The sequence below is a fragment of the Coccidioides immitis genome (assembly GCF_000149335.2).
Source record: "Coccidioides immitis RS genomic scaffold supercont3.5, whole genome shotgun sequence".
NCBI lineage: Eukaryota > Fungi > Ascomycota > Eurotiomycetes > Onygenales > Onygenaceae > Coccidioides > Coccidioides immitis.
The window spans coordinates 1,758,252-1,782,098 of record NW_004504307.1 but is presented as its reverse complement, the minus strand read 5'-3'; the positions used below and the strand labels follow the sequence as shown (position 1 = coordinate 1,782,098).

The following is a 23,847-nucleotide window of genomic DNA, read 5'->3' as shown; positions in this document are numbered from 1 at the left end:
GATCCTCTAAAAGCTCTGGTTAATTTCGCGGATGAACGCCCCGCTCGCACTGCTCTCTAAACCATTATCAAAACTAAGCTGCAGGAAAAGTCTACTTTGCGATGATTGAGGCCGGGATTCACTATAGTGTTGGCCCTGCATCACTTTGTCCTCGTGAGAGGAAGTTTTGACATTTTTGGAGGGGAAGCGTAGGAATTGGCAAGAGAATTGGCCTAATTGCCCTCTGTTATTAGACTAGGTCGCTTCATATGAGTGCTTTTCGGATGAATTGCGTTGAAATTTGGGGCATAGCAGAATTATGCGTGGAAAAAGGTCATCACCATATAGACAAATATCTGGCAGGGAGGAATTAGGCGTAGAGCGCGCCAAGATTAAGATGTGAAAAGCTGGAGGCAATGCAAGGAAAATGATGCTACTAGCTAGATTCACAATGCGAGAAACATGAAGTCAACATGATGGGTATATACATGCACTGACAGGAAATGGGATCTTATGGATTGATAGGCATGGTGATACATCTTTCACACAGGGAGGGAACTGGGTTTGATGTGGCGGCTAGGCTCCTATGCGGATCTGAACAAATAGGGTTTGAGGGCGTAATTGTGTCTGATTTGTGACACGACTGCCCTTCCCTCAACGACAGGTATGTTTTTTATTCCCCGTGAAAGGAGCATTATTCTGGTTAGATCCTATGATGGCCGAGGTGACCCTCTGCCATCTGGTATCATTGAAGCTCTCTTCCGAAGTTGCTCCAATATCGCTGCTTCCTCCTCTCTTATTGCCATTTCTTCTGCTTGTAGCATTTGTAGCTGTGATGCTCGCTCCTTTCTCCGCTGCTCCACTGCCGCTAGATTTGCTAGCAGACCGTCTATCTCGCTACCTTGATCGGATACAGGACTAGTCGGGGGGTCGACTAATGATGGGCGCCGCGACGACGAAGGATCCGACATGCGTACCGGTCTTGGAGGAGGGGTTGATGGAGTCATGGGGCTCACAGACTCCGAATTTGAGGCCCGGAAGGGCGCACAGAGCTTTGAGCCACTATCAATTCGTTGGTGTCTCGAAGACCCTGCGAATGAGGTTCTATCGAGGTCTATTTCCCCGGTCGGCTGAGTATTCCAATGTGAAGAGCCAGCTTCGGACCGAGACACCCTCGGAGTCATAAGCGAGTCACCGTCGAACCTAGGCATTGCAGGGGACGCTTCTAACTCAAGAAACTGATTGCTGTTCGTTCTGCTGACTTCTGTGCCACAAATCTCATATATCATCGGTGGATCTTCTTCTTTTGTGGCCGGTGGCTCCTCCGGTTCCTTAACTTTGGCCCTTGTAAGGGGACCGATAATCTTTCGAAATGCGAACCAGATATCCTTAACTTTTGGCTTTGTACGGACATGGCCAGTCCTTCGCAACGCGAACCAGAGGAGTAGCAATAGTAGTAGCCCTCCAAAAAGGGCCAACGGCACCGCGATAGCTATGGTAGTCGTCTCGTCTATGCCGCTACTGCTCTCTTCCTCATCGTCTTCTGTAAATGAGGTAGTATGTGACTGAGTGGGCGATGGAGTCAATATTGGTGAGGTTGTAAATTCGGGCGAAGACGTCGTTGGGGTAGAAGTTGCAGAAACGTCTTCGGATGTTTCTGTAGAAGTATAGGAGATTGTTGTATAGGATGTGCTATACGTGGTGACATCCGTCGCGGATCTCGTTGCGATGAAGTCTGTTAAGATATCATAATCCCATTGAATTGTGACATAGGCTGAATAACATTCGTTTGTGATAATTTCCCAAGCGTCAGATCCAGCATCTGCCGAACAGTTATCGTCGAGACATTCCCCAATGTCAAAAAGATAACTCGTGTTCTCACAGCAGTCGGTGTCTGTCAGCCACTGATCGCAGGCGTAGTCGTTGACAGCGCTCTGAAAACAGCTTTCCTACATCCTCCACTATATCAACATTGTAGTCTTTAGAGCATTTGGGGACGAAGTTTAATTTCCTTACTGCACATGCTGGTGTATCCCGTTTTAGCAAACCAACGGCAACGGCTGCACCGACACCTGTAGCGCCAGCAACGACAATGAAAGCCTGGGCGGACCGCATCTTGGCCCAAGATTCACGCGATTACGGATCAATCTTGCCTAGTACGCTTACTCTGCTGACATTCTGATTCCCAATAGGCAGAGCAGAGGGCGTTTCAGCATTGGTTGCAACGCTGACGGAGGCATAGATTCACGAGCACAAAGGCATTGCTTTCAGGAAGCACCCGGGACCACCGAGGGATGTCACGATCTCCCCATTCCAGAAAGGAGGAAAGGGGCGAATCTCCTGGCATTTTGCATTGCAGGGTTCATATATTGGCCGTTTTAAGGGTGCATTCAAGGTCAACCACTGGTATCAATGTTCCCTTCCTGGGTACCAAACTGTTGGGTGTAGGAACTAATAGCAGCATCAAGTCTAGCCTGCTTGTAACTAGGGGGACCGGTTGGTATCCATGCCTAGGAGATAAAATTCGACACTACGGCTATAGTCGATGCGCTTCCAACGGCTGCTGGCAAGTTGCTTTAGGAACTTCTAGCGACGCAATAATTGGACCGGCAGCAATTGGTTTGAATGAGGACGCTAATGTATGTCGTGCTTGCTACCGCTGGCGATCAGTCGCATCCCCGCTAGCCAAGCTTGAACTAAAGCTCCAAGCGACAAAGCAATGTGAGTGGCGCAGAATTACCAAGGTTCTTTTGCATGGATTTCTGGTCAAGCTCCCGTCGAGAAACGGCTAGGCCGGATGTTAATTATTTACGTGGATGTGATTCCAGATGAGCACTCTCATAATTCGAGCCAGGTATTTCGGAGCTCGATCATTCTGGGGTTCGTTAGGGCTTTGTTTGGAAACCGAAAAGCTATCTCCAGGTGATATCATTTCCGTACGGGGTATTATGTATTCCAATGTCGTCATTGAAGGCGGATATGTGCCCATGTCTGAGCCGCCGAGGGTACCCTTCCCAGGCCATCCTGCCTCGCCTCCCCGAAACTTGACCAGAATAGCTAAAGCAACATGGCTCTCCCGCCGCGGATCCAACACTCGAGCAAGACCTATTTACACATATTCCAAGGTGACATAGCTGTGCAGAGACCAGATATTGGACGAAAGTGAGACATATCTGTGGAGATGGCCACAAGGAACCATGTGCCTCGATCACATCTCCAAAAGTCGGGACCAGCCCGCTAATGGACGATGCGGGACGGTGGCGTTGGGGGCTGTTTGTTTCTGCCGGGCCGTCCAACCTGCCAGCGACGGTTTGGCGTGCATCTACTCCGTAGTCGTATTCGCATTGACCCTGATTTCCGGAAAGGACATGTGATTTTCCACGTTGAGACGGGAATTGTCCATCACAATGAGGTTTCTGCTTTGCAGCCTAAGTAGAGGAAGTCATGAAGTTGAAACGGCATGTTTTCAATGAACTGCGGAAGAAGAACGGTCGAGAATTCTTGAACCAACTTTGATCCCGCGCATAATTAGCCCGCTTGCGTAAAAACTGAAAAGGAGAAATGTTGGCTACAGTTCGATCTCAACAAGTCAATGGTAACCACAAGAATCACTGCAAAAAAAATTGGAGCTGCTGGGAATCGAACCCAGGACCTCTCCCATGCTAAGGGAACATTATACCACTAAACCACAGCCCCTTTGTGTGATGCTGGGTCCGGCCCTCGTTATTGTCAGAATAAGCATTCCGAGTACTGCGTAGGGCTCCAGAGGAATGCCGATGGAAGTTCGAAGAGGATAAAGCCCCAGGTCACCCAAGAAGAGGGAGAATGAAAATGCTTCGGGACGAGCAGTATATTCTCTGTTGCAGCCCTTCATCGGCTAAGGGCCAAACACCCGCAGCCGTCTGCTCCCAGGTGGGTTCCCAACAGGGTTTAGCGCCTAAATTCACAATTCCACAAAGTGTGAGAACTCAGATGGTCGAAACAGAACAATGGATTTAGCCTTTCCCTGTTAATGTCATTCCTTTGAATACACTGCAGCTCCTTCTTTGTCAATTGATATGAAATGGCCTTGTTATACGCAGGCCGGGAGGGTGTACCTGGCCACGGCCTCTTGCAAACTTGGTTAGGGATTCAGGTTGTTTAGCCTCAGATCAGGCTTCGTGGGCGATCGTGAGACAGAATTGTCCCTATCCAGGCTCTAATGGAGCCTGACTAGCCTTGCGTAAGGGCCATGGGACGTTGGCGCCATCGTTCGTGTCATGAACCTGGGCATCGCGGTTACGGGTGGCCTGGATGTGGTTTGGCAAGTAAAAGGCTTTAACTTTTACCGACTTGCCAATGTATGTATTTCCTTCGGGTTCCTCAATATGCCCAATATATATACCATACCCTGTGGCAGTGTTAGGGATACTCTTATTTTGTGCTTAGACTGTCTGCCATCTAAAAGAATCACAACTATGGCAGGTAGCTTGGAGGAAGGAGATTTCGAATTCATTTTCAACAATGTTATTTTCCCGCCACAGCTACCTCAATCTGGAGACGCTGATGAGTGGAAACACGAAGATGCTCTTATCTCTTTGGCGCTGAGTGTTACGCGAATCTTTCTTGAAAATGATTCCGAAGAGGCCCGGCCAACGTGGCATTCCGTTGCCGATATGCTTGAGAACTTGAAGGCGATTGGCAAGCAAGACCTGATCTCCGAGATTGATCTTGTCCAAGTCTTGGAAAACCTAAATGGTTCCAGTAAGTGGAAAACATCCCTGAGGTCCAACAGCACGGTTTGTCTAACCGGTTCAGGGGGGCATGATGTGCTTCATACGCGCTCAAAACTGTGGCTGGCTCATGCAAAGTGACGCACAGGCTCGAAGCGTTATTGTCGATGCATTCGAGGCATCCCCAAGCTGCGAAGAGGTCCTCAAAAGCAAAGGACCGCTTGGTCCGACATTTCCCTGGAAGAAGCGTGCGGATTCCTCTTGATATAGTGGAGAAGACAGAATTTCAAGAGTATCTGGCACGGGAACTCTCCTGCCTTTCTCAAGAGCAAGTGGACGAGATGGTACCCATCGCGGGCGGGGCTGGGCAGGGCGTTTTTTTTGGTTTGTTGAGGAAGCCTTTGCCCTCGTTCGCAAGACACGGGGAATTTTGGGGGATTCAGGGCAACATTTGATTTCTTCTGTGAGTGGAATGTCTGTAACTAAATTCCTACTAGAATGACCCAGAATGTAGGATAGATCTCACAATCAAAAAGGATAGGTAGAACTACTCCGTATTACCTGTCGAAATAGTCCCGGTATCCTATCATAATAAGAACAGTGCCTCGTATTTACTATATATCTACTCCGTATTTATGTGTGGTGTAAAGTACGTTGGCAGCGGATTAGACAGAACACATGCTCCCGACTTCATGTCATCGATATGCTAGTTAATATACTTATATGTTTTTGGCCTATACACATTCTTTGACGAAAAGTACAGACTTGGGGGTCATCACTAATCACGTTTTCTTTTTATTTGCAGGCCAAATTCGTTCCAAGTCGTACCCATTACCATTTGAGTCAAGAAGCAAAAAAAAAGAAAAAAAGAAAAAGAAAAAGAGACAGATGCGAGATAAGAAACCAGTATTTCGTAGTAGCATCATATCCGTACGGCGTGGAGCACGTTATGAAAAGGCTTTCCCAAAATGTTGCCGGAAAAAAAAGGGGGGGGAAATGGAGAAGCAAGGAAAAAAGCGCGAATTACCACCCCCCATGCAAGGCATGCTTGTTATTTTGGTTAAAAAGTAAGGATTAGTTCTTCACTTTTGCAACCTCGAAGGATTAAACAATTAAGAGGGAAAGGATATTCCGGCTTGCAAAAGAAAAATAAAAAAAAAAAAAAAAAAAATAAGGCAAGATAAACAAAAATAAATGGATGCAGGTATACATATTCCTCAAGAGGACAACCAAAACACCGCACCCCTCCCGTGACACCTTGATCTAAGGGATGAACCAAACCCGTTTTTCGCCCCTTCCGATGATGCAGGCATATTGAATAAGAATACCAATAGCTCCAAAAAGGTGTTTGAGAGAGGGAAAAAAAAAAAGAAAGAAAGAAAGAAAGAAAGAGAGAAAGGAGGAGTAAAAAGAATGGACAAAAGATGGAGATGAATATGGGTTAGGTAGGTAGTTGTTTGTCTGTCTGCCTGCCTCTCAATCTGCAATCGCGTCGATCCGGACCAACTCCCTAGGTATCTCTATACTCCGGTGCACCCGGCCCCCTGGCGTTAGCGGGACATCCACTCTCGCGTTACCGCGCGTGTTTTCATCGTATTCCTGCTCCGCGTGATGCAGGCGGTGGAAGTAATCCAGGATGCCAGCGCTGGGGTCGTCGGTCGGTATGATCGTGGAGTAGTCTGGTGGAGGAGTGACGAGCGGTGGTGGTGGCGGGACGTCCTCGAACGGGGGCGGTGCGAAGGATGGGATTCGGATAAGGTGAATGGGGCGGGTGGGTATGTTGGAGGGATTACTGGATTCGCTGCTGTTGTCGGCTTGGTCGGCGGTGAGAGTGCTGGTGGAGCTGGTGGAGCTGGATGGCTGTGGGTGGAAGGATGGGTCGCTGGACATGTTGAGGAGCATGCTGAGATGGGCTGGGCTGGCGCTATGGGCGTGGTATGGGGCTTTCGTGGTTGGTTGGGCACCGGGGCAGCCACACTCGTACTCTTCAGAAGGAAAGGATGAAGGGGAGGAGTAGGACGGGAGATAGATGTTCGACTGAGTTGCTAGGCAGGATAGGATATGGAATGGTGAATCGATCGAGATCTCAAAGTGGCGACGCTTCTTGGGGTAAGCTTCATCCGGTCTGGATAGACGAAGAACGATCTGTAGAGTGTTAGAGTCTTGCTGATGTGCTAGTGACAATTGACAGAAATAAATGACTTGCCTTGATCCAGTGATTTATTTCAATGTTCTCGTACATCGTATCACAATGCAATCTTTGCGAAGAGTCCCTTTCCTTCATGAGTGGGCACGTAGGAAGCTGCACATCGAACTCCATCTCTGTAGGTCCGGCTCCAAAATCACTCTCAAGATCACCGAGCAAACTCGTCCGACGTGGATCGACTACCTCGTGGCCCTGCGCCGCGGCGGCTCGATCATCCCAGTGGATTCCACCACCGGCAGTGATCCGCATCCTACTCCCCGGGTAGGCGCTAACGCTAGCAGAGTCCGCACGCTTCTCAAAAAGCAGGAGTTGCTTACTGCTATCAAGGCGATGCGCGGTCTTGCCCGAGGTCCATTGCTGGATCGTCTCGGTCACATACACTTTTATTCGATGGCAGGCTACTTTTGCCAGAGGGGTGAGCTTGAATGCGATTGGGATCTTGGCTCCTAATGGGAAAGATTTTCCGGATATGACGATGTCGTAGTGCAGCTGATCCTCCCACGTACGAGAAATCGCAATTGGCTCGACTTGCTCCAATGACCCCTGAGACGGCGTGCGAACGAAAAGAACCTCCTTCACACCGAGCAGGTTTGGCCGGAATACACCAGCACGCTCCACGCTCACGTCCAACCAGTACTTGACCGAAGCGCAATCGGTCTTGATAGTCTCGGGGAGTTTCGAATCGATCGGCAGCTCGAAATTGTAGATATAGTCTCCAGGCCGGAAGGTTTTGTATCCCTTCTGGGCTACCGATTGCCCGTTGTAGTACGCTTCACCCTTTACGAAGCTTCGAGATGGCGTGTGCTTGAGAGATAGGCTTCTGAGCTCCTTTATACCTACTCGTTCCATGCTTGAAGCCGAGTGTGCCTTGTTAAAGACTTCGATTGTCGAGATGCCTAATCCCTCCTTGCCTCCCTGCGGACGAGTCAATTGAACAAAATCTGCGCCGTAGCCGTTCTCCGCGCTGCCAAACTGAGCATTGAAGAACGGCCATGTATGCGTCATCAGGCTATGATCGTCATTGTACTGAGCCCTTTTACCCGGCACGCCTAGGAAGAAGAAGAACAAGAAGAAGCAGCAGTCAGTATATCACCTTCAAAAACGCAAAAACGAGGCGCGCTCTTCCCCCCAACTCCAGGTGTCTCTCACCTTCTGGCCACGCGGAATGCACCGCACCCTTGAACGTGAGGTATATCTTTTTGATCTTGGTGGACTTCGAGATCTTCAAATGCAGATGGCCCCTCAGCATCGACGTCTTCGATGCCTCCCGCGCATCGAATCCTTCCATGAAGATGACCGGCTCCGTCTGGGCGATCGAAACCGAGATGCCATTTCCGGAGGCTACGAGCTTCTCGTTCGCCAGCGGCGGCAGCACGGAGGGGGCATCGGAGCTGATGGAGGACCGGGCGGAGTCGTCGTTCTGGAGCCGGTCACGGAGGACGTCGGCACGGGTCTGGTGTTCTAAGTCGAGCCACATCTCCTCATCCCGGGGCGCAGGTTCGCTTGGCGGCTCGTCAAGTACGAAGCACCCTGGTCTCGGGGGTCGGCGATGCCTTTGGAACGAGGAAAGAGGGTGCTCCGGGTGGGGAACGTGGAGGAGATGTCGTTTCGCGTTTTCCCGTTGCAACGCCACTTTAGCAAAGCTTGTCGCCAGAATTCTTTAAGATATAGGGGAGCAGTTGTGGAGAGAGATACCGAGGCTAAAAAAAAAAGAAAAAGGAAAAAGAAAAAGGAGGAAAAAAAGAGTATAAAAGGGCCGCAGATACAAAGGTGCAGGTGGCTAAACTGGAGAAGAGTCCGTCCACCTTAAAGTATGACGTGCGGCGGACTGGATGGCATGTAACTCCGTCGTTGGACGATGAAAAGCACCATCAATTCCCGGAGCTCTACGATAAAAAAAGGGGATTTGAATCGAGGCAGAACTCCCGAGGAAGCGAGTGAGGGAAGAGAGAAGTGGTTGAAGATGGGTCGGCGTCAGAGAAGAGAAGAGAACCGCAGGACGAGGCAGAATAAGCTCCACGTCAAGATGCGCCACCTGGTCGTCGGAGGTGCAGAAAAGAACCTCGGGGGGGAGGTTAGAAAGTCCTTTTTTAGGAGTCTGGCCCACGGATTCTCCTGCTTTTGAGTTTTTCTCGGCGACGAGCGATTACATAGGGGAGAAGGGCAGAGTAATATACTCCGGATGTAGGAAAAAAAAAAGGATTCCTAAGATCGAGAACAAGCACAAAGGCTAAAAACGGCCGCCCCGAGCTTTTGGGCTTTTTTCGCCTCGAATGGTCCCCTTGACGTAATTCAAAAAAGAAGCGTGTTTTTTTTCCCTTTTTTTTTTTTCCCCTTCCGGCAAACTCGAAGCTTGTGCTTGTTCGCGGCCAGAAGAATTGAGGAAGTGTACAGTAGTAGCTTGCAACTGGTGATGATAACCTCGGAGGACCTGACGATCTGGAACTCACTCCAGAAAATTCCCTCCCAACGTTCAACCTAAAAACAAATGCCCCGGCAAAATGATGTCAATTCTCTTTTTTCTTTCTTTCTTTTTTCTTTTTTCTTTTTCCCGCTTCCAAGACCTCTTCAAGCCTTCAGAACTAGCTCCCCGCAATGACTAAAAAGCGGAGCGCGACGCGAAAGATGATCCTCGCCGTCCGCCCCAGTCCGTCTGCCAAGATGTCAATCCGGCGTCAAACAGGACAAGGTTGAAGATCGAAGTCGGATCTGGCCGAGATCAATACAGCAACAAGTGATCGACGGGAAGTTTTTTTTGACAGAAAGAATTGCTGGAAAAAAGGGAAAAAAAAAAAAAGATGTAACTCCGTAGTTTTTAACTATCTCCCGCCGTAGCTTGAGAAGTCAGATTTTAATATCTTGTCTCTTCTTTATTTTTTTGAATTTTTATTTATTATTTTTATTTTATTTTTTTTTTTTCAAATTAATCCAACTCCCATCCCCCATCCCCAGCCCCATCTGGCCATCCTCTCCCTGCATCACTCGGCCAGTCCCGCGGAACGGCGCTCGAACTCAAACCCGTCGAAACTCCGGTCATTGGCTCTAACGTGGCGGACACGAGGGCACTTCCCCGACCCTTTTTCTTTTTCCCAGCTCCGGGGCTTGAAAAAAAAAAAAAAAAAAAAAAAAAAAAGAGAAAAGAAAAAAAGAAAAAAATCGTTAAATCACGGGGTTGAAGGGGGAAAAAAAAGAGTGAAAGTTTTGATGGACGTCCTCGGATCTAAATACATAAACTACATTATTCTTTCAAAAACCAACCTCCAGAGGGAAAGGGGGGAAAGAAAAGGGAAGAAAGGGAAGAAAGACCATCCCGGTAGACTTCCGAGGAGGAGGATATAACTTCCCGAGGACGGAAATGCTTTTCTTTGGTGGGATAAAACATCAATGTAAATGTACGGAGCATTATGCGTCACGATATGGAGACGGAAGTGCTTTGAGGCTTGGGGTCGCGAGACCCTCTAAGGCCCGGGATCAGGTCTTAGTTTGAAGGTTACAGGGACCTCCCAGGGGTCTGCTGCAGCTGGTCTGCGATGCTGCAGACCGACACGAAGCAGCTCGAAGATACCTCCCCCCCCCTCTGCGGCACGACCGCCGACATTTCTCCGGCCGCGCCAGCCGGCCAGCGGGATGTCCCCGTCTGTTATCTCAAGCAAGACGCGACGACGTAATCACGACGGAGAAGAAATGTGTCTAGGGATGTTTTGTAGATATCTATAGTGGCAATTTTTCGCTTCTACATCAAATTCATATGGGGTATCGAAGTCATACAGTGATTATCGCTAAAAGCAAAAAAATTGGGGTAGCTTAAACCCGGCTGAGGTCGTTTCACGCAAACCATGAGTCGTCCAACTCCCCGATATCAGCACCGTGGAGCAGCAGGTCATCCCCTCCGCCCACAAAATCTGCTGCCCCGATGAATGCATCGTCAAACGCCGAAGCCACGTCGTCCATAGGTATGTCGGTCCGTCCCGCCTCCTGAGTCTGCGTGGTGGATGGGTTTGCCGGATTAGATGTGCCATTGGATGCATCCTTTGGAGGATTGGCCTCCTCAGCAGTGCCGCTTTCGAGGCCTGGCAGTCCTATGATGGCCTCGTCGGTGCCGGCATTTGCATAGCTCTCCAGCCCGGGAAGAAGAGACCCGAATGTTCCCCCAAGGTCGAGCTCGCTCTCAGTCAGCGGAAGTGGGCCTTCCGGTGCACCCATCTCCTCCGTTAGGTCTATATGGCTGATGTTCGCGGGGGTGCTTTCAGGATCTGCTTCCGGTGGGGCACCGGCAGGGTTCTTTTCCTCGACGGAAGGTGGCTGGAGCGCCGGAGCCGTTGCCGGTAGGGCAAGCGCCGTGTCCGCGGTGGTAGGAGGAGCGGTAGACAGGAGATTCTGATCTGGAGCCGAATCGGGCGGTGCGGGGGGCGTGCTTGTTGAGAGAGGCTGCGTGGTTGGAACGGTGGGTTGCGCCGGAGATTTCGACTCAACTTTCATGGTGACATCATCTCGGCGTTGCTCATCGGTGTCCTCCATCTGCACATCCTTTGTCTTCTCTTCCTGAGTAGTGGCCAGAGGCTTGGAAGCCCGTAACGTTGACTTTCTCAACACGATAGCTTCATAGTCCTTTTCGAGAAACGCCTTTGCGATGAACTGCAGCAAGTCAGTAAATACAGCACAAAATTGTCCTTTTCTTTCTGTTTCTCTTTTCTTTTCTTTTCTTTTCTTTTTCCTTTTTCCTCATTTTTATGTTTCTTCTTTTTGGGGGAGGAAAGGTGGAAGCTGTTGACGTACGATCTGTTCGGACAGGTCATCGAGTGCGGATTGATACTGTTCGTGAACGGCGGGGAAATTCCTCTTCAGCTGGGTTCGGGACTGAAGCGACCCGCAGGTTCGAAAGAATCGACCGGTCTCGATAAGCTGGTTTGAGTCGCGTGTCAGCGTCTGATTTGAACGCCAAAAGGCAGAAAAGCGGCAAGGGCGAGGTCGAGGACAGACCGTCTGGTTGACCATGGCGGTCAACGTTTCCAGGGATTCATCGCATGGTTGCATGGGCGTGGCCATGGCTGCATAGGAAGTGTGCAAGTAGCGCTGGGCGGAACTGGGCAGATCTGGCGAGATGAGATTAATTTTAAGCGTTCAGAAGATCGCTTAAAGGACAAAAAGACCGAGACCAGGACTGGGGGATGATGAGCATTGACTGCCTGATCTGGCAGAAAGCGGGCGCGGGTAAGTAGCAAGAGGAAGGAAGCGATGCGAGACTCGTGGGGGGATCCGACTGATCTTTCCTTAACAGATAGGGCAATATCCAAAAAAAAAAAAAGAAAAAGAAAAAGAAAAAGAAACAATCGGCAAGAGCAGCAAAAAACAGCAGTAAACAACAGAAAACAGCAGGCGGCGGTGGCGGCCGACGAGAAAGGGAAAGGGCGGTCCAGAACGAAGAGCCCCAAAAGCGGAATGGCGCGCCAAGACCGGAAAGCTCGCTGAGCCCATGGCACCAATGACTAATCCCCCTTTCCGCCCCCAGAAACGACGCCGCTAGACCCGGAGCGGCTTAGGATCCCAGCTCCGCGGCCAATCATCAGCTCGTACCGGCCACTCAGTCGCCAAGCACGCCCTTTTCCTGTCCGGGCATGGTCCCACAAGCTTCTTTGTGACTCGCTGCTTTTTCTGCTAGGGCAGGTGTTGTGCTGTTGCTTGCCGTTTCTCCTCCCACCACCACCAGCGAGAACCACCAACAAACCACCGCCAAACCGCCGCCTCTTCATTTCTGCTTCTCTTCTCCTCCTCTCCTGCTCCTGCTCTCTCTCTTTCTCTTCCTCCTCTCTCTTTCCTCCTCTCTCCTCCTCCATCCCAGTCAAGAGATCCCAAACGTGCATTTTATTTTCCTCTTTGTCGGTTGTGTGGCTCTCTTTTCTCTTTCCCTCTCCCTCTCTCCCTCTCTCTCTCTTTTTTTTCCTCTCTGTACCAATCTGTTGTTATATATATTCTGTGTGTCGTGCTTTCGTCCCACCTTTCCTATTCATCATAGCAAGTCTTGTTTTCGTGGCTTGTTAGCTTCTCTCCTCCATTGTTTCTTTTTTTTTCTTCCATCTTCTTCCTTTTTTTTTTTCTTTTCTTTTTTTGATTTTTTTTTTTTCCCTCCCTCTCTTCCGCCCTCTTCCACTTATCTCTTTTCCCTCTTCCTTCACGATAAATTTTCTCCCAGCTTCTTCCATTGTTGGTGTTGGCAATTTTCTTCCCTATCCCGTGCGATAACCTCCAATTTCTCCCCGTTGTGCGACTTTCTGTTTCGAAGCTTCGTTCGACTCCTCCGCCCCTCGTCTCTATCTCTGCATCGCGGATCTAGGCGTCTGGCATTCCTCGTGATTGCTCTACTTCTTTCCACTCGCCTCCTCTCTTCATTAGCGACCTTTCTCCGTTAGACGTCTACGATTACAGTTTAACGTCTTTCTCCCGCCCCTCCCCCTCAAAAAAGAGGAAAAAAAAGTCTTCGTGGTTTTAGCTGTAGCGTTGTCGGCATCCGATCGAGTTTGCGTCGGTTTGGCTAGCTTAAAAAACAAGAAGAGGTCAACACAAAAGTCCATCAACGCACCAATAATCGACCCCAGCTGCGCCGTCTCCCAGCATCTTTAGTCCTTTTTAGACCGGTTTGGAACCGGCTGTCCGTGCGTACATCTTCCTCCCGCTCCCATCGAGTGACCATCGACCAGCGATAGTGACGGATCTTGTTTCACCAGTAGTTACACTTTTGCCTACTTCTGCCATCTCTTCGACAGCAATACCCCGGTCAAATCCAGAAGGGGAAAAAGCACACACACACACACACACACACACACACACCAAAAACAAAAAAAAAAAGGAAAAAAGAAAGAAAAGAACAAGAAGAGATACTCATCCCTCTCACAGTCGAGTAATCTCTCCTGACGTGACCTTCTCCGTTCCGTCTGCTTGTTTCTCTGCGTTCTACCAAACACAATGGCCGACAACGCCCCACCAGCCACCTCTTCGTCCCTCCCTCCTCCTCCACAGGCACCTGCAGGCGCTCCCGGCCAGCAGCAGTTGGACAAGGCTCAGGGGAACGGCCAGGGAAACCCTTCACACATGCCACCTCCGCCGCTGCCGCCCGTCGTCATCCCCCAAAACACCAACCCAATCCCTACTGCCATCACCTCTCCCATGTCTGGCAACATGATGTCACCGACCAGCGCTGGTGGCTACGTGCGTCGAGCCGCTCCCGAGCCAAACAAGCGTGCCTTGTATGTTGGTGGTCTCGACCCACGTGTGACCGAGGATATCCTGCGACAGATTTTTGAAACAACTGGCCACGTCCAGAGTGTGAAGATTATCCCCGACAAGAATGTAAGTGGCTTCACGCTTACCCAGTTCGGGTTCTTTGTTTGGAGCAAGGTTGAAGATGACTCCCATGGCTGCCCCTCCACACACCACACACACACAAACTCTCTCTCTCTCTCTCTGTGATACAGTCATCAACAACTCTTTACAACATCTGATACACAATACCACTACCTCCCACAAAGCGCAGTTACTGATTGATGCAACCTAGTTCCAGAGCAAGGGATTGAACTACGGCTTTGTTGAGTACGACGATCCAGGTGCCGCAGAACGCGCAATGCAGACTCTCAACGGCCGTCGCGTCCACCAGTCGGTATGTGATCCACATCAAAAACTCCCCCGCCTCTCTTCAAAACTGCCTTTTGCTCTTTCTCCCTTCTCCCTTCTAACCAAGTCTATCATCATGACAGGAAATCCGTGTCAACTGGGCTTATCAGTCGAACAACGCGAACAAGGAGGACACCTCCAACCACTTCCACATATTTGTTGGCGATCTGAGTAATGAAGTGAACGACGAAGTTCTGCTTCAGGCCTTCTCTGCCTTTGGCTCTGTCTCCGAGGCCCGTGTTATGTGGGATATGAAGACCGGTCGCTCCCGTGGTTACGGTTTCGTCGCTTTCCGCGAACGTGCTGATGCTGAAAAGGCCTTGAGCTCCATGGATGGTGAATGGTTGGGTTCTCGTGCGATTCGCTGCAACTGGGCCAACCAGAAGGGTCAGCCTTCGATTTCTCAGCAGCAGGCCATGGCCGCAATGGGCATGACGCCGACCACTCCTTTCGGCCATCATCATTTCCCCACACACGGTGTCCAGAGCTATGACATGGTCGTCCAGCAAACCCCTCAGTGGCAGACTACGTGCTACGTCGGAAATCTGACCCCTTACACCACTCAGAACGACCTTGTTCCGTTGTTCCAGAACTTTGGCTACGTCGTCGAAACTCGATTCCAGGCCGATCGGGGATTTGCATTTGTCAAGATGGATACTCATGAGAATGCTGCCATGGCCATCTGCCAGCTCAACGGCTACAACGTCAATGGGCGACCGCTGAAGTGCAGTGTAAGCTTTCCTTTAAACCTTGGACGTTGGGAGCCACCTTGGTGCTAATTTAGTTTCTTTTGCAGTGGGGTAAAGACCGCCCTCCAACTGGCCAATTTGACTATTCTCCTCAGCAAGGTGCTAACCCAGCCTTTAATTCCGGTACCTCCCCATACTTCCCCCAATATGGTGGTCCTGGTGGGCCTATGACCCCTCAAGGTCGGTAGCCAAATACGCTGGAGCTAACACCATAGTTGGCAACCCTTCTACTAACCCTCTCTCCCACAGGTCCTAATCCTGCCGGCCGTGGCTGGGATCAGTCTGGCGCCAACTTTGGCCCTGGAATGCCCGGCCAGGGCTATGGTCAAGTTCCCGGAGGTGCTGCTGGGTACGGCCGTGGCCAGAACAATCCCGGATCGGGATGGGCACAGCCCAATGCTGGCAACTTCGGCAACGGCTTTGGAGGCTATCAAGCTTAATCACGCTCGAAATCTCGCACCTAACGATAACCACTAGTAATGCCATCTTCAATCACTCCCTGTCCTGGGTTGTCATCTATAATCCGTTTTATCATGAAGAACCCGTGTTACTGGTATTTTCCTCCTTTTTCTTTTTGCCCCTTTCTTTGCTTTTTGGTTCCTACTATTATTCAACGAGTGTGTCTTTGAAATTTTTCTTTTGATGGTTCGTCATCGAGATTTCCCCAAGTATTTTTTCCAAATTGCTCGATCCAAGTGGGCTCTTGCGAGAGTTTTCATTCTGCTTTCGATGTTCCGTTTAGTATTGGCCGTTTTCGAATGAAATTCTCTTCCTGTCTAATTAAACGAACAATACCCCTTGGATTTATTCGATGTCATCATTCAAGATTGTTCTCGAAATCTCCTTATTATGACTTGCAGTTTCTAAGATGCTATGCGTTTTTCTCACTGGGAATTTGGTGCTATAATTTCTTCCTCTCTGGCTCTTTTGTTATTTCCCCATGAGCGCCTTAGGATTGATTGAAAAGCGAAAAGTATCTTATGATTTCCGAGTGATGATGAAATCCTTTTTCTACTGAATGTGACTCTCTCGACTTTGAATATCCGTTATTGTTGGAGTTGTGCTTTCCAATTTTTCTCCTAGCTGATTGGCTGTGTAGCGTATGGTCCTACCTTTTTTTTTTTTTTTAATTTTTTTTTTTTTTCTCCTGATCAGTTCCTTCATCTGTACGAAGTATGCCTCTGGCTCAGTCCGCGATATTCCGCCACAGGCTTTGCAAAAATTGCTGCTTTTTCACTTTTGAAGGTGCAAGATGTGATATACCTTTTCTTTTTCTCTGGTCTGTTCGCAAGCATCCATTGATTCAAGTGGAACTCCCTGAGTCACACAAGGCATTAGATAACTACGTGGATGAAAATGTATCCTTACACGTCAAGCCAGCCGTTCTGGTCTCCTCCAGTCTATCTGTGGTCCTGTCTGATTTCTTTCTTTCTTTTTTTTTGCCAAACTCTGTATAACCGGCTGTGTGAAGCTTATACTGGCTGGGATGACCCCATATTATAACATGCTTGCCTTTCAATCCGAGCGGCTCTCCAATGGATTGTGCACTTGCTGCTGTCAAAGTGTGCAGCCTTGCGGATCTTTCTCCCTCTTGCTCTCAGACCTGTCACTTAATAATTGATATTGAAGTGGTAGTGAAAACGCTGGGTCTTTTGGATGGGCGTTTGTTCTAGGTATATATCTAGAATGTATTGCTTTCCTATAAGAATACCTATTTGATTTCGTTTGAATCCATGTCGAGTAAGATTTACTTACTCTAGACAGGGAGATGATAGATAACAATGTCGATAAAGGGAAAAGGAGGGCCTTGTGCTACTGATCCGAATACCCGAAATAATGAGCCATACCTGTCAGGAGAACAGACAGGAGTGCCCGCCGAGCATTTTAGCTGTTTGTACCATCTTGTAAACGATGCGATATTGTCACAATATTGCACGCATGAGGACTGATTATTTAGGTTCTGTTCAGCTCCTTCAGTTCCTCTTTTTTTCTTCTTCTCCTCCTCCTTCTCCTTCCCCTTGATCTTCATCTTCTTTCGCTCCTTTATTAGGCAATTCTTTGGCCTAGAAGATCAAGACTTCCTGGTAAAAGGGAGAACACCTCCAACATGCCTGTGAAGGACTTCCTTCACTCCGGGCTCTGTGCCAATACTAAGCTTTTGGATGATGGCACTCAATTTTCGTGTCAAGAAAATGCCGACAAAGGATGTGGTGGATGCCATTTGGTTCAGGTCAGTCCTCAATAGAATCTTTTGCCCTCCCCTCAAGATACGATGCTGATCTTGTGCTCCTCCAGTATTGCAGCAAGGACTGTCAAGCTGCTCACTGGGCACAACACAAACTTTTCTGCAAGTCTCCTCTAGGAACAGCGACATGGAGGCCAGCATGGGCGGTTGAGAGGCGTCCCCCAGCTTTTGATGAACCCGGCGTGTCTTCTGGTGCAGGCTCTGCCAGTCAAACCTACTTTGGGCGCCCAGATAGGAAGGAAAATCTTCTCGGGGATATGCCGGCATTGGATTTGCTGAACTTGGAGAAGAACGAGGGGAGCCATGCATCTCAAGATCTTAGCGTGCTTTCCGCTGGTAAGGAGATCCCTTCTATTCGTAAATTATACTGAATCTTGACCGATGTGAGGAAGCATCGGGCGACATACGCAACGTCGTAAAGACTATCGTTGACGTTCCTAATACTTATACCGGGGCATTGACGTTCGTTGTGAACGATTCCAACTTTGACGTTGTGGCCAGAAATGCAATCCTGCTTCTCACGGCTTTCAATTTTCCGCCTGAAGAAGCGACGCCGATTATGCTCCATTTGTGGTATTCTGCTTTCATCCCGGCGGAGATCTTGGAAGCGGTACAGGAAAAGCTGCTGCCACTCGTTGACCATGTGTGCAGAAAAATACGTAAGCGTCCAAACAATGAATTCTCAATGATTTGGAGGCGCGGCCAATGTTCGCTGCGTCTAGTCTTGCAGAAGGGCAAATGGTTTCGGCTGCGTCAGTTTTTCAAGGTCCCGGACAATATGTCGGTTCAGAACGCTATGGGCATTCGTCAGGATACAACAATGGCTATCCACAAATTGGATTCCGCTCAGCGTGTATACTACTCCAACCCACCGTTCTGGCGCGTCTCGAAGTTGAAGTTCCGCGAGGATGGTATTGTGCTGCCCTTTGGCTCATGTCGTGCAAAGTTTAATACTCCAAATCCGTGAGGAGCCCCCATTTTTTTTTTTTTTTTTTTAATTTCTAATTTTGTTTTCTTTAACTAAGAATGAAGAAGTCATGGGCTAACAGCTTGACAGGACGCTGTTCTTCGAGAGCAAAGGCTGGCTTCTGCCAGATGTTGCCGACCCTCTGGAGGGCTGGTGTCTTGAGGACATCTTGGTAAAGACTCCCCTGGCAAAAAATGACCTCTATGGCGCTCTTTTCTTTTATCTGAGGGATATCATTTTCAAATTTTGTCGTCGCGTTTCGGCTATGGAGTGTCATATCGATCTCTTCCAAGTCAGGGCGGCATACCTTCCGGCCATGGCTGGAGGGCCAATATTTGATAGGATTGAGGTAATGTCTTTTCCCCGACTAAAAAAAAGTTTTGTCGTCCTTAATCCTAACCATATCAGCTTTCCAACCTCGCCGACAAAGAATACTATGGGATCGGACACTGCATCGGTGCGTTTGGTGTCATGCTCAAAGAGAAATCTAAGAATCCGCATGCAACCATGTTGACTCTATTCATGAACGCGGTCGACGGCAAGCCAAAGCCTAACAACGTGACCAAGAACAGTCTTGTCAAGAAGGCAAATTTGGAGCGATATATTCCAGGAATCTCAGAGCTGAAGCTCTCCCCATCTCCGTACGATCCGGACAAGTTCAAGATCGTAGAGGGTCTAGCGCTTCTGCGGAATCCAGAAGGGCAGTTTCATCGATACATGCAGGTTATGGAGTTCTCGAAGTTGAGCGAGGCTTTCGAGATGGGGATCAAGGGGGTTAATACCATAGCGCCCAAGTGGCCTCTGCGGCTTCGAGAGAATGCTACGAAGGCAGAGTTTGATATGTTGCTGGCATCTGCGAAGAGCGGCACACCGCGGTACGTGGAGTGGACTCAGGCGAAGTAAACAGCATGGAGGGATCCAAGGATGCGAGTGTGGGGTGCTACGGTGTAATCTTGACCCTTCAGGGATTAACTATTGTGGCAAAGACTCTGAACGCCTGGAACCTGGATCTAAGGCATCGTTTAAAGCTCCCTGTCAACCTTCTACATTGATCGAGGCATCGTGGCATTGGTAAAAATGGCTTGTTGATATTGAGAACAAAGCAAAAAGGAAAAGAAAAAAGAGGAAAAAAAAAAAAAAGGAAAAGAAAAGAAAAGAAAAGAAAAAAAAAGGAAAAGAAAAGAAAAGAAAAAAAAAAAAAAAAAAATCCAGTTAAGACTTGAATGGTAGTTAGTTATTAGCTTACAAGGCTTGAGGATAGTGAATATCAAGGTATTCAAATCTGAGCTCTTTGAGAAACCCAGAAATAGAAGAGTAGAAAACCAAGGGGATGGTCATTTACTTTGGTAGCTGGGCTCGGTTTGGCCAGGAAGGTACGGAGTAGTCAATGAAATATTTCTAATATGCGCCAGAAGCGGTATCTCGTCCCGTTAATTCTGAGATATTTGCTGAGTACGGAGTATAGAGTAAAGATTTAGATTACAGATATCGCAAGATCTATATAGTACTCGGTCGTGATTTTCGTGGAAAGGGATTGTTTTAAGGAGCTTTGGAAACAAAAAAAAAAAAAAAGAAAAAAAATGGAGGGCTTTTGAGGTGATTGGACGGAAAGGAGGTTGGCCCAGAAGCGTACGCTCAACGCCAGCCCAGCCCAATATCTAAAAACCAATTGCTTGTCTTCAGACCGACACTATCATACGAAAATATATCAGTCTGCGGCTTGATTCCTGTTGCGCTGAATATACGACACAAAAAAGTTTGGCCCAAGGTCTTTTCCGTGCCTTTGAGTCTAAGTTCCGCCCCTTGGTTCCCCGCCGGTTTCCATGGAAAATGGAGGCGCGCAACCAGGAGCGCCAGTTCCACACCGCAGCGGGAACAATGAAGCCGGTCGAAGGTCTAGATCCGGCAGCGCCTCCAGCGTGCTGCACAAACGAAGCTTTTCGTCGTCATTATTTTCCAAATTTACCTTTGCACGTATGAACCAGTCGAGCGGTAATGTTGCCGAACGCGGCGGTGAAAACGCGGCCCAGATGCAGGGCGAGGATGCTGGGCCATTTTTGGGCCGAGAGATATTGGAGGCGCGAGCGGGGGGAGGGAGGGCTATGGCCACTGCGTTGCAGCAGCAGATAAGGACGAGGAGGAGAAAAGGCTCCCTGAGAAAGACAGCGCTGTTGGGGACGGGAGTCCTGAGAATGGCCCAGAAGGGCCCGCCCAGCCGGGCTGCGGAGGTCTCTCGCGATGTCTCTCCCAACAAAGACATCGACCGAAACAAGGACACGGGCGCGGAGCAGACAAGCCGCGATGGTCTAACGCGCTTTCCTGATCTCTCTCTACCTGTCGGACACGATGAAGGTGCAACAATGGCTTCGCGGCCATTCGATCAACGAGCTCCTCCACGACCACCTACGCCTCCCGTCCGCCCATCTCCCCAGCCGGCCTGGAATCACCATCCATCCCAAGGGCGGGAGCAGCCACAGCATCAACAGCAGATGAAGAAACCCGTACAGCAAGTCACCTCACATTCGGCCTCGGAAGCCCGCAGCACAATGAGCTCCCTGCGCGACGATGTCCCCACCGACGAGGACGACCTGGTCTCCTTCCCGCCCCTCACCAACTCCCTCTCGCGCCTCTCCAGTCAAACAAGCACCAGCAGCATCTCCGCCTTATCCTCCCTGCCCCCGCGCCGCATCCCGCTATCAATTCCCACCCTCTCGTGCAGCTCAGACTCTTACTTCCCACCCCTCGGCTCCAACGACGCCGGAACCATCGCGAAATCCCGCCCTCGCGCTCCCTCCCAGCGCGTTCGGTCCCCGCTCGCAACAAACCCCGCCGAAATGGCCTCCTCCCCCGAAGGATGGGACTACTCCGAGACCGAATGGTGGGGCTGGATCATACTGGTCGTGACGTGGGTGGTGTTTGTCGTGGGCATGGGCAGCTGTCTGGGGGTATGGAGCTGGGCATGGGATGTTGGAGAGACACCCTATGCGCCGCCGGAGCTAGAGGATGATCCAACGCTGCCAATTGTGGGATACTATCCAGCGCTGATTATACTGACGGCGGTGATGGCGTGGGTTTGGGTGGTGGTGGCGTGGATGGGAATGAAGTATTTTCGGCATGCCAATATTTCGGGAGAGGATATATGAATGGCCCTCAGTTGGTTTGCGCAGATTGCGTTTTGGATGTTATTACGACAGATCCTATCCGGTTGAATTTGGATTTCTCGCCCGATATGGTAAGTAATCTCGCGGGAGCTGTGGGAAATTAAAAAAAAAGGCGAGCAAGATTGAAATAAATATCTTTGTGTGATACCCAAAAAAGCTTGCTAACATGCTATAATAGATTCTTAAGACGCCCGAGACACCAACCTATATCTAAAGGACGCCCGCTCAGTGGTATAACTATTTGTAAAAATCAACAATTTTTGGGGGCCGGCTCAAAGAGACGCCAGCAGCCAATAGCAGGAATTTCCAGAAATCAATCAGTGTTTGAACACGATCGCGTTAAAGACTGGCCTGTGCCATCTTTCGATTTAGCAAGTGAAGCCTGCGCACCTCATCTGTTTGCCGTCGATCGATGGGCTCTTCAATGGGGGTCGTTGACTCAGATGTGTTCGGAGTCCCCGTTTCTCCCAGGGCAACAGTCGTGCCTGGTGCTTTGCTAACCAAGCCCTTGGAAACTGCGAAGCCGGCGGAGCGATCGTGATTTGGATCCTCATCGTAAAACTCATCTATGATGGGATGGATAAGAACTGTTTGTTTGTGGATGGTAAGCATAGAATTTGTTGGTACCGTCACCCAGTTATCTGTAATGACATAGTTAGCAAAAGCACGTCTTCTCTGACCAGCGAAATTATCGGGTAAAATAGGGGGAGCTGGGATATCTTACGTCTCTCGAATGTTAGGGGTTCGCTCGCAACTAGGACAATATCGGCCCCTTTATCGTGCCTTTCCATCTTGAAGTGTCCTTTCGTTTTCCCTTCCTTCCACTTTGTCCCGGACGAGAAGTACAAACTTGCAGCCTCATCGGTCTTGCTGCTCACATATCGCGTGCAGACTACGGTGTGGCCATCTGTGACGGCAAAGTTGAGGAGGCTTCTGGTCTCGACGTCGGTCATCGGGCAATCTTTTGGGATGTTCGCCACCATCTCGTTGATTCTGCTTATTGTCCTATTCATGACTTTGCGTAAAAGCACATGACCGAAGCCGCCTTCCGGTGCGTCGCTTGGGTTGACTCCTTCGCGCTCCATTAGATCCAAGAACAAGGCGAAGGCCCATTCGCTGTCTGTGCCCCCTTTTACGCCAAGATACCATTTATCGGCGAGTGAATCGGCCAGAGTGCGCTTGATATATTTCCACCCTCCCAAATTTCCATTGTGCATCCACATCAGCGTGTTGTGTTGGAACGGGTGGCAATTATTATCTGCAAGGGCTCCTTCAGTGGTAGCCCTTACATGCGCAAAGACCAGGGATGAGCATGTTTTCGAGGCTATGCGTTCGAGGTTCTCGCAATTCCAGGCGGGTAATGTCGAGGTGAAGATGCAAGGGTCGCGGCCGAGTTTTGGATCTGTGTAAAACCCTACTCCGAAACCATCGCCGTTCACCGGGCGGCGGGTGTCCTGAAAACAAGACGCGAGTGTCAGAAAGCGCTGTCCGCAGAATCCACGCCGGGGATGAGGTGACTCACAAGTCTGAGCCGAGAATCATAGGATTGTGTAAGGATGGAGTGAGAGGGTTCGGTGATGAGCTTGCTCAAGAGGATGTCATTCCTGCCCTTGTAGACCTGTGATTTTGTTAGCGACTCGGATCAGGGTGCCTTTCGATAAATATCAAATCTCAGTACATACGAGAAAACGACACATGGCGGGTAATAATGACCTGTCAAATCTTCGAAAGCAAACAGACTAGCGGCCGGTCAAGGTGGTGAATCACACTGGGGAGAAAAAAAAGGATTACGCTACTCGCAATCTGCGCTGTTGTTTCACCTGGAGACAACTACAAGAAAAGGACAAGCAATCAATGAATAATGAGATTGGGAAAACAATTTTGTCTGCATTAACTCGAGATAAGGTTGCCTATATCATTAGTTTTAGCTGAGCTGTCACCTTCTCGATTGCCAACACACAGGTAAAGCTCCTAATGCACAATATCCAGCAGGCTTTCTGGCTCGCAGAAAAGTAGATTTGGAAGAGAATCGAGGGATCTTATCATAGAGAGAAGAGACAAGAATAACCAGATAGTTTATTTTTTTTTTTCAAACCTCTTGTCCTCCGTCCCCGGCTCCTCGCATTTATTGGTGACTCCTCTGCGTTGGTGCAAATCGGAGCT

At 49.4% G+C, this 23,847-nt stretch overlaps 8 protein-coding genes and 1 non-coding gene across 10 annotated transcripts; 4 read left to right on the top strand and 5 right to left on the bottom strand.

The window, feature by feature from the left end:
• Window positions 1-481: 481 nt before the first annotated feature.
• On the bottom strand, window positions 482-2,094 carry CIMG_09029 (proline-rich antigen 7; the record flags this gene model as incomplete). The annotated part of the gene is made up of 2 exons (XM_001239407.2): window positions 482-1,928; window positions 1,996-2,094. 2 exons carry the CDS (start codon window positions 2,092-2,094, stop codon window positions 690-692), a joined length of 1,338 nt encoding a protein of 445 aa, XP_001239408.1. The 3' UTR covers window positions 482-689.
• Window positions 2,095-3,603: 1,509 nt separating this feature from the next.
• On the bottom strand, window positions 3,604-3,675 carry CIMG_15100. Its single transcript has one exon. It is a non-coding gene; the product is annotated as a tRNA-Ala (tRNA).
• Window positions 3,676-4,002: 327 nt separating this feature from the next.
• CIMG_09027 (uncharacterized protein) lies at window positions 4,003-5,240 on the top strand. Its single transcript, XM_001239405.2, has 3 exons — window positions 4,003-4,149; window positions 4,207-4,722; window positions 4,777-5,240. The coding sequence occupies exons 2-3, from the start codon at window positions 4,239-4,241 to the stop codon at window positions 4,830-4,832; spliced, it is 540 nt and encodes a 179-aa protein (XP_001239406.1). The 5' UTR covers window positions 4,003-4,149; window positions 4,207-4,238; the 3' UTR covers window positions 4,833-5,240.
• Window positions 5,241-5,831: 591 nt separating this feature from the next.
• CIMG_09026 (arrestin domain-containing protein) lies at window positions 5,832-8,586 on the bottom strand. Its single transcript, XM_001239404.2, has 3 exons — window positions 8,047-8,586; window positions 6,874-7,946; window positions 5,832-6,836 (listed from the first exon to the last, which is right to left on the bottom strand). Exons 1-3 carry the CDS (start codon window positions 8,372-8,374, stop codon window positions 6,168-6,170), a joined length of 2,070 nt encoding a protein of 689 aa, XP_001239405.2. The 5' UTR covers window positions 8,375-8,586; the 3' UTR covers window positions 5,832-6,167.
• Window positions 8,587-10,594: 2,008 nt separating this feature from the next.
• Window positions 10,595-12,488, bottom strand: CIMG_09025 (uncharacterized protein). Its single transcript, XM_001239403.2, has 3 exons — window positions 11,878-12,488; window positions 11,674-11,799; window positions 10,595-11,532 (listed from the first exon to the last, which is right to left on the bottom strand). Exons 1-3 carry the CDS (start codon window positions 11,941-11,943, stop codon window positions 10,723-10,725), a joined length of 1,002 nt encoding a protein of 333 aa, XP_001239404.1. The 5' UTR covers window positions 11,944-12,488; the 3' UTR covers window positions 10,595-10,722.
• A 1,263-nt stretch (window positions 12,489-13,751) lies between these two features.
• Window positions 13,752-16,616, top strand: CIMG_09023 (nuclear and cytoplasmic polyadenylated RNA-binding protein pub1). Its single transcript, XM_001239401.2, has 5 exons — window positions 13,752-14,241; window positions 14,447-14,548; window positions 14,646-15,293; window positions 15,359-15,434; window positions 15,561-16,616. Exons 1-5 carry the CDS (start codon window positions 13,858-13,860, stop codon window positions 15,749-15,751), a joined length of 1,401 nt encoding a protein of 466 aa, XP_001239402.2. The 5' UTR covers window positions 13,752-13,857; the 3' UTR covers window positions 15,752-16,616.
• Window positions 16,617-17,337: 721 nt separating this feature from the next.
• On the top strand, window positions 17,338-19,426 carry CIMG_09021 (uncharacterized protein; the record flags this gene model as incomplete). Its single annotated transcript, XM_001239399.2, has 5 exons — window positions 17,338-17,541; window positions 17,607-17,892; window positions 17,949-18,519; window positions 18,614-18,872; window positions 18,932-19,426. The coding sequence occupies exons 1-5, from the start codon at window positions 17,419-17,421 to the stop codon at window positions 19,424-19,426; spliced, it is 1,734 nt and encodes a 577-aa protein (XP_001239400.2). The 5' UTR covers window positions 17,338-17,418.
• Window positions 19,427-20,346: 920 nt separating this feature from the next.
• On the top strand, window positions 20,347-22,344 carry CIMG_09020 (uncharacterized protein; the record flags this gene model as incomplete). The annotated part of the gene is made up of 2 exons (XM_001239398.2): window positions 20,347-21,796; window positions 21,863-22,344. One exon carries the CDS (start codon window positions 20,347-20,349, stop codon window positions 21,664-21,666), a length of 1,320 nt encoding a protein of 439 aa, XP_001239399.1. The 3' UTR covers window positions 21,667-21,796; window positions 21,863-22,344.
• On the bottom strand, window positions 21,791-23,707 carry CIMG_09019. Of its 2 annotated transcripts, XM_004444791.1 has the most exons (5): window positions 23,481-23,707; window positions 23,367-23,423; window positions 23,207-23,302; window positions 22,409-23,138; window positions 21,791-22,325 (listed from the first exon to the last, which is right to left on the bottom strand). In XM_004444791.1, the coding sequence occupies exons 2-5, from the start codon at window positions 23,379-23,381 to the stop codon at window positions 22,024-22,026; spliced, it is 1,143 nt and encodes a 380-aa protein (XP_004444848.1). In that variant the 5' UTR covers window positions 23,382-23,423; window positions 23,481-23,707; the 3' UTR covers window positions 21,791-22,023. The 2 variants fall into 2 exon arrangements, with proteins under 2 accessions (XP_004444848.1, XP_004444849.1); XM_004444792.1 differs by having other exon boundaries at window positions 23,367-23,707.
• Window positions 23,708-23,847: the final 140 nt, after the last annotated feature.

Coding starts and splice junctions, on each gene's coding strand:
- CIMG_09019 (XM_004444792.1), bottom strand. Junction 23,139..23,206: donor ATGATTCTCGGCTCAGACTT/GTGAGTCACCTC, acceptor TCTTGTTTTCAG/GACACCCGCCGCCCGGTGAA. Junction 22,326..22,408: donor ACCCCTAACATTCGAGAGAC/GTAAGATATCCC, acceptor ATGTCATTACAG/ATAACTGGGTGACGGTACCA.
- CIMG_09025 (XM_001239403.2), bottom strand. CDS start 11,943: ATGGCCACGCCCATGCAACCATGCGATGAATCCCTGGAAACGTTGACC. Junction 11,800..11,877: donor CCGCCATGGTCAACCAGACG/GTCTGTCCTCGA, acceptor GACTCAAACCAG/CTTATCGAGACCGGTCGATT. Junction 11,533..11,673: donor ATGACCTGTCCGAACAGATC/GTACGTCAACAG, acceptor GACTTGCTGCAG/TTCATCGCAAAGGCGTTTCT.
- CIMG_09027 (XM_001239405.2), top strand. CDS start 4,239: ATGAACCTGGGCATCGCGGTTACGGGTGGCCTGGATGTGGTTTGGCAA. Junction 4,723..4,776: donor GGAAAACCTAAATGGTTCCA/GTAAGTGGAAAA, acceptor TAACCGGTTCAG/GGGGGCATGATGTGCTTCAT.
- CIMG_09023 (XM_001239401.2), top strand. CDS start 13,858: ATGGCCGACAACGCCCCACCAGCCACCTCTTCGTCCCTCCCTCCTCCT. Junction 14,549..14,645: donor GCCGTCGCGTCCACCAGTCG/GTATGTGATCCA, acceptor TCATCATGACAG/GAAATCCGTGTCAACTGGGC. Junction 15,435..15,560: donor TAACCCAGCCTTTAATTCCG/GTACCTCCCCAT, acceptor TCTCTCCCACAG/GTCCTAATCCTGCCGGCCGT.
- CIMG_09026 (XM_001239404.2), bottom strand. CDS start 8,374: ATGTGGCTCGACTTAGAACACCAGACCCGTGCCGACGTCCTCCGTGAC. Junction 7,947..8,046: donor GCATTCCGCGTGGCCAGAAG/GTGAGAGACACC, acceptor TCTTCTTCCTAG/GCGTGCCGGGTAAAAGGGCT. Junction 6,837..6,873: donor GTCATTTATTTCTGTCAATT/GTCACTAGCACA, acceptor AACACTCTACAG/ATCGTTCTTCGTCTATCCAG.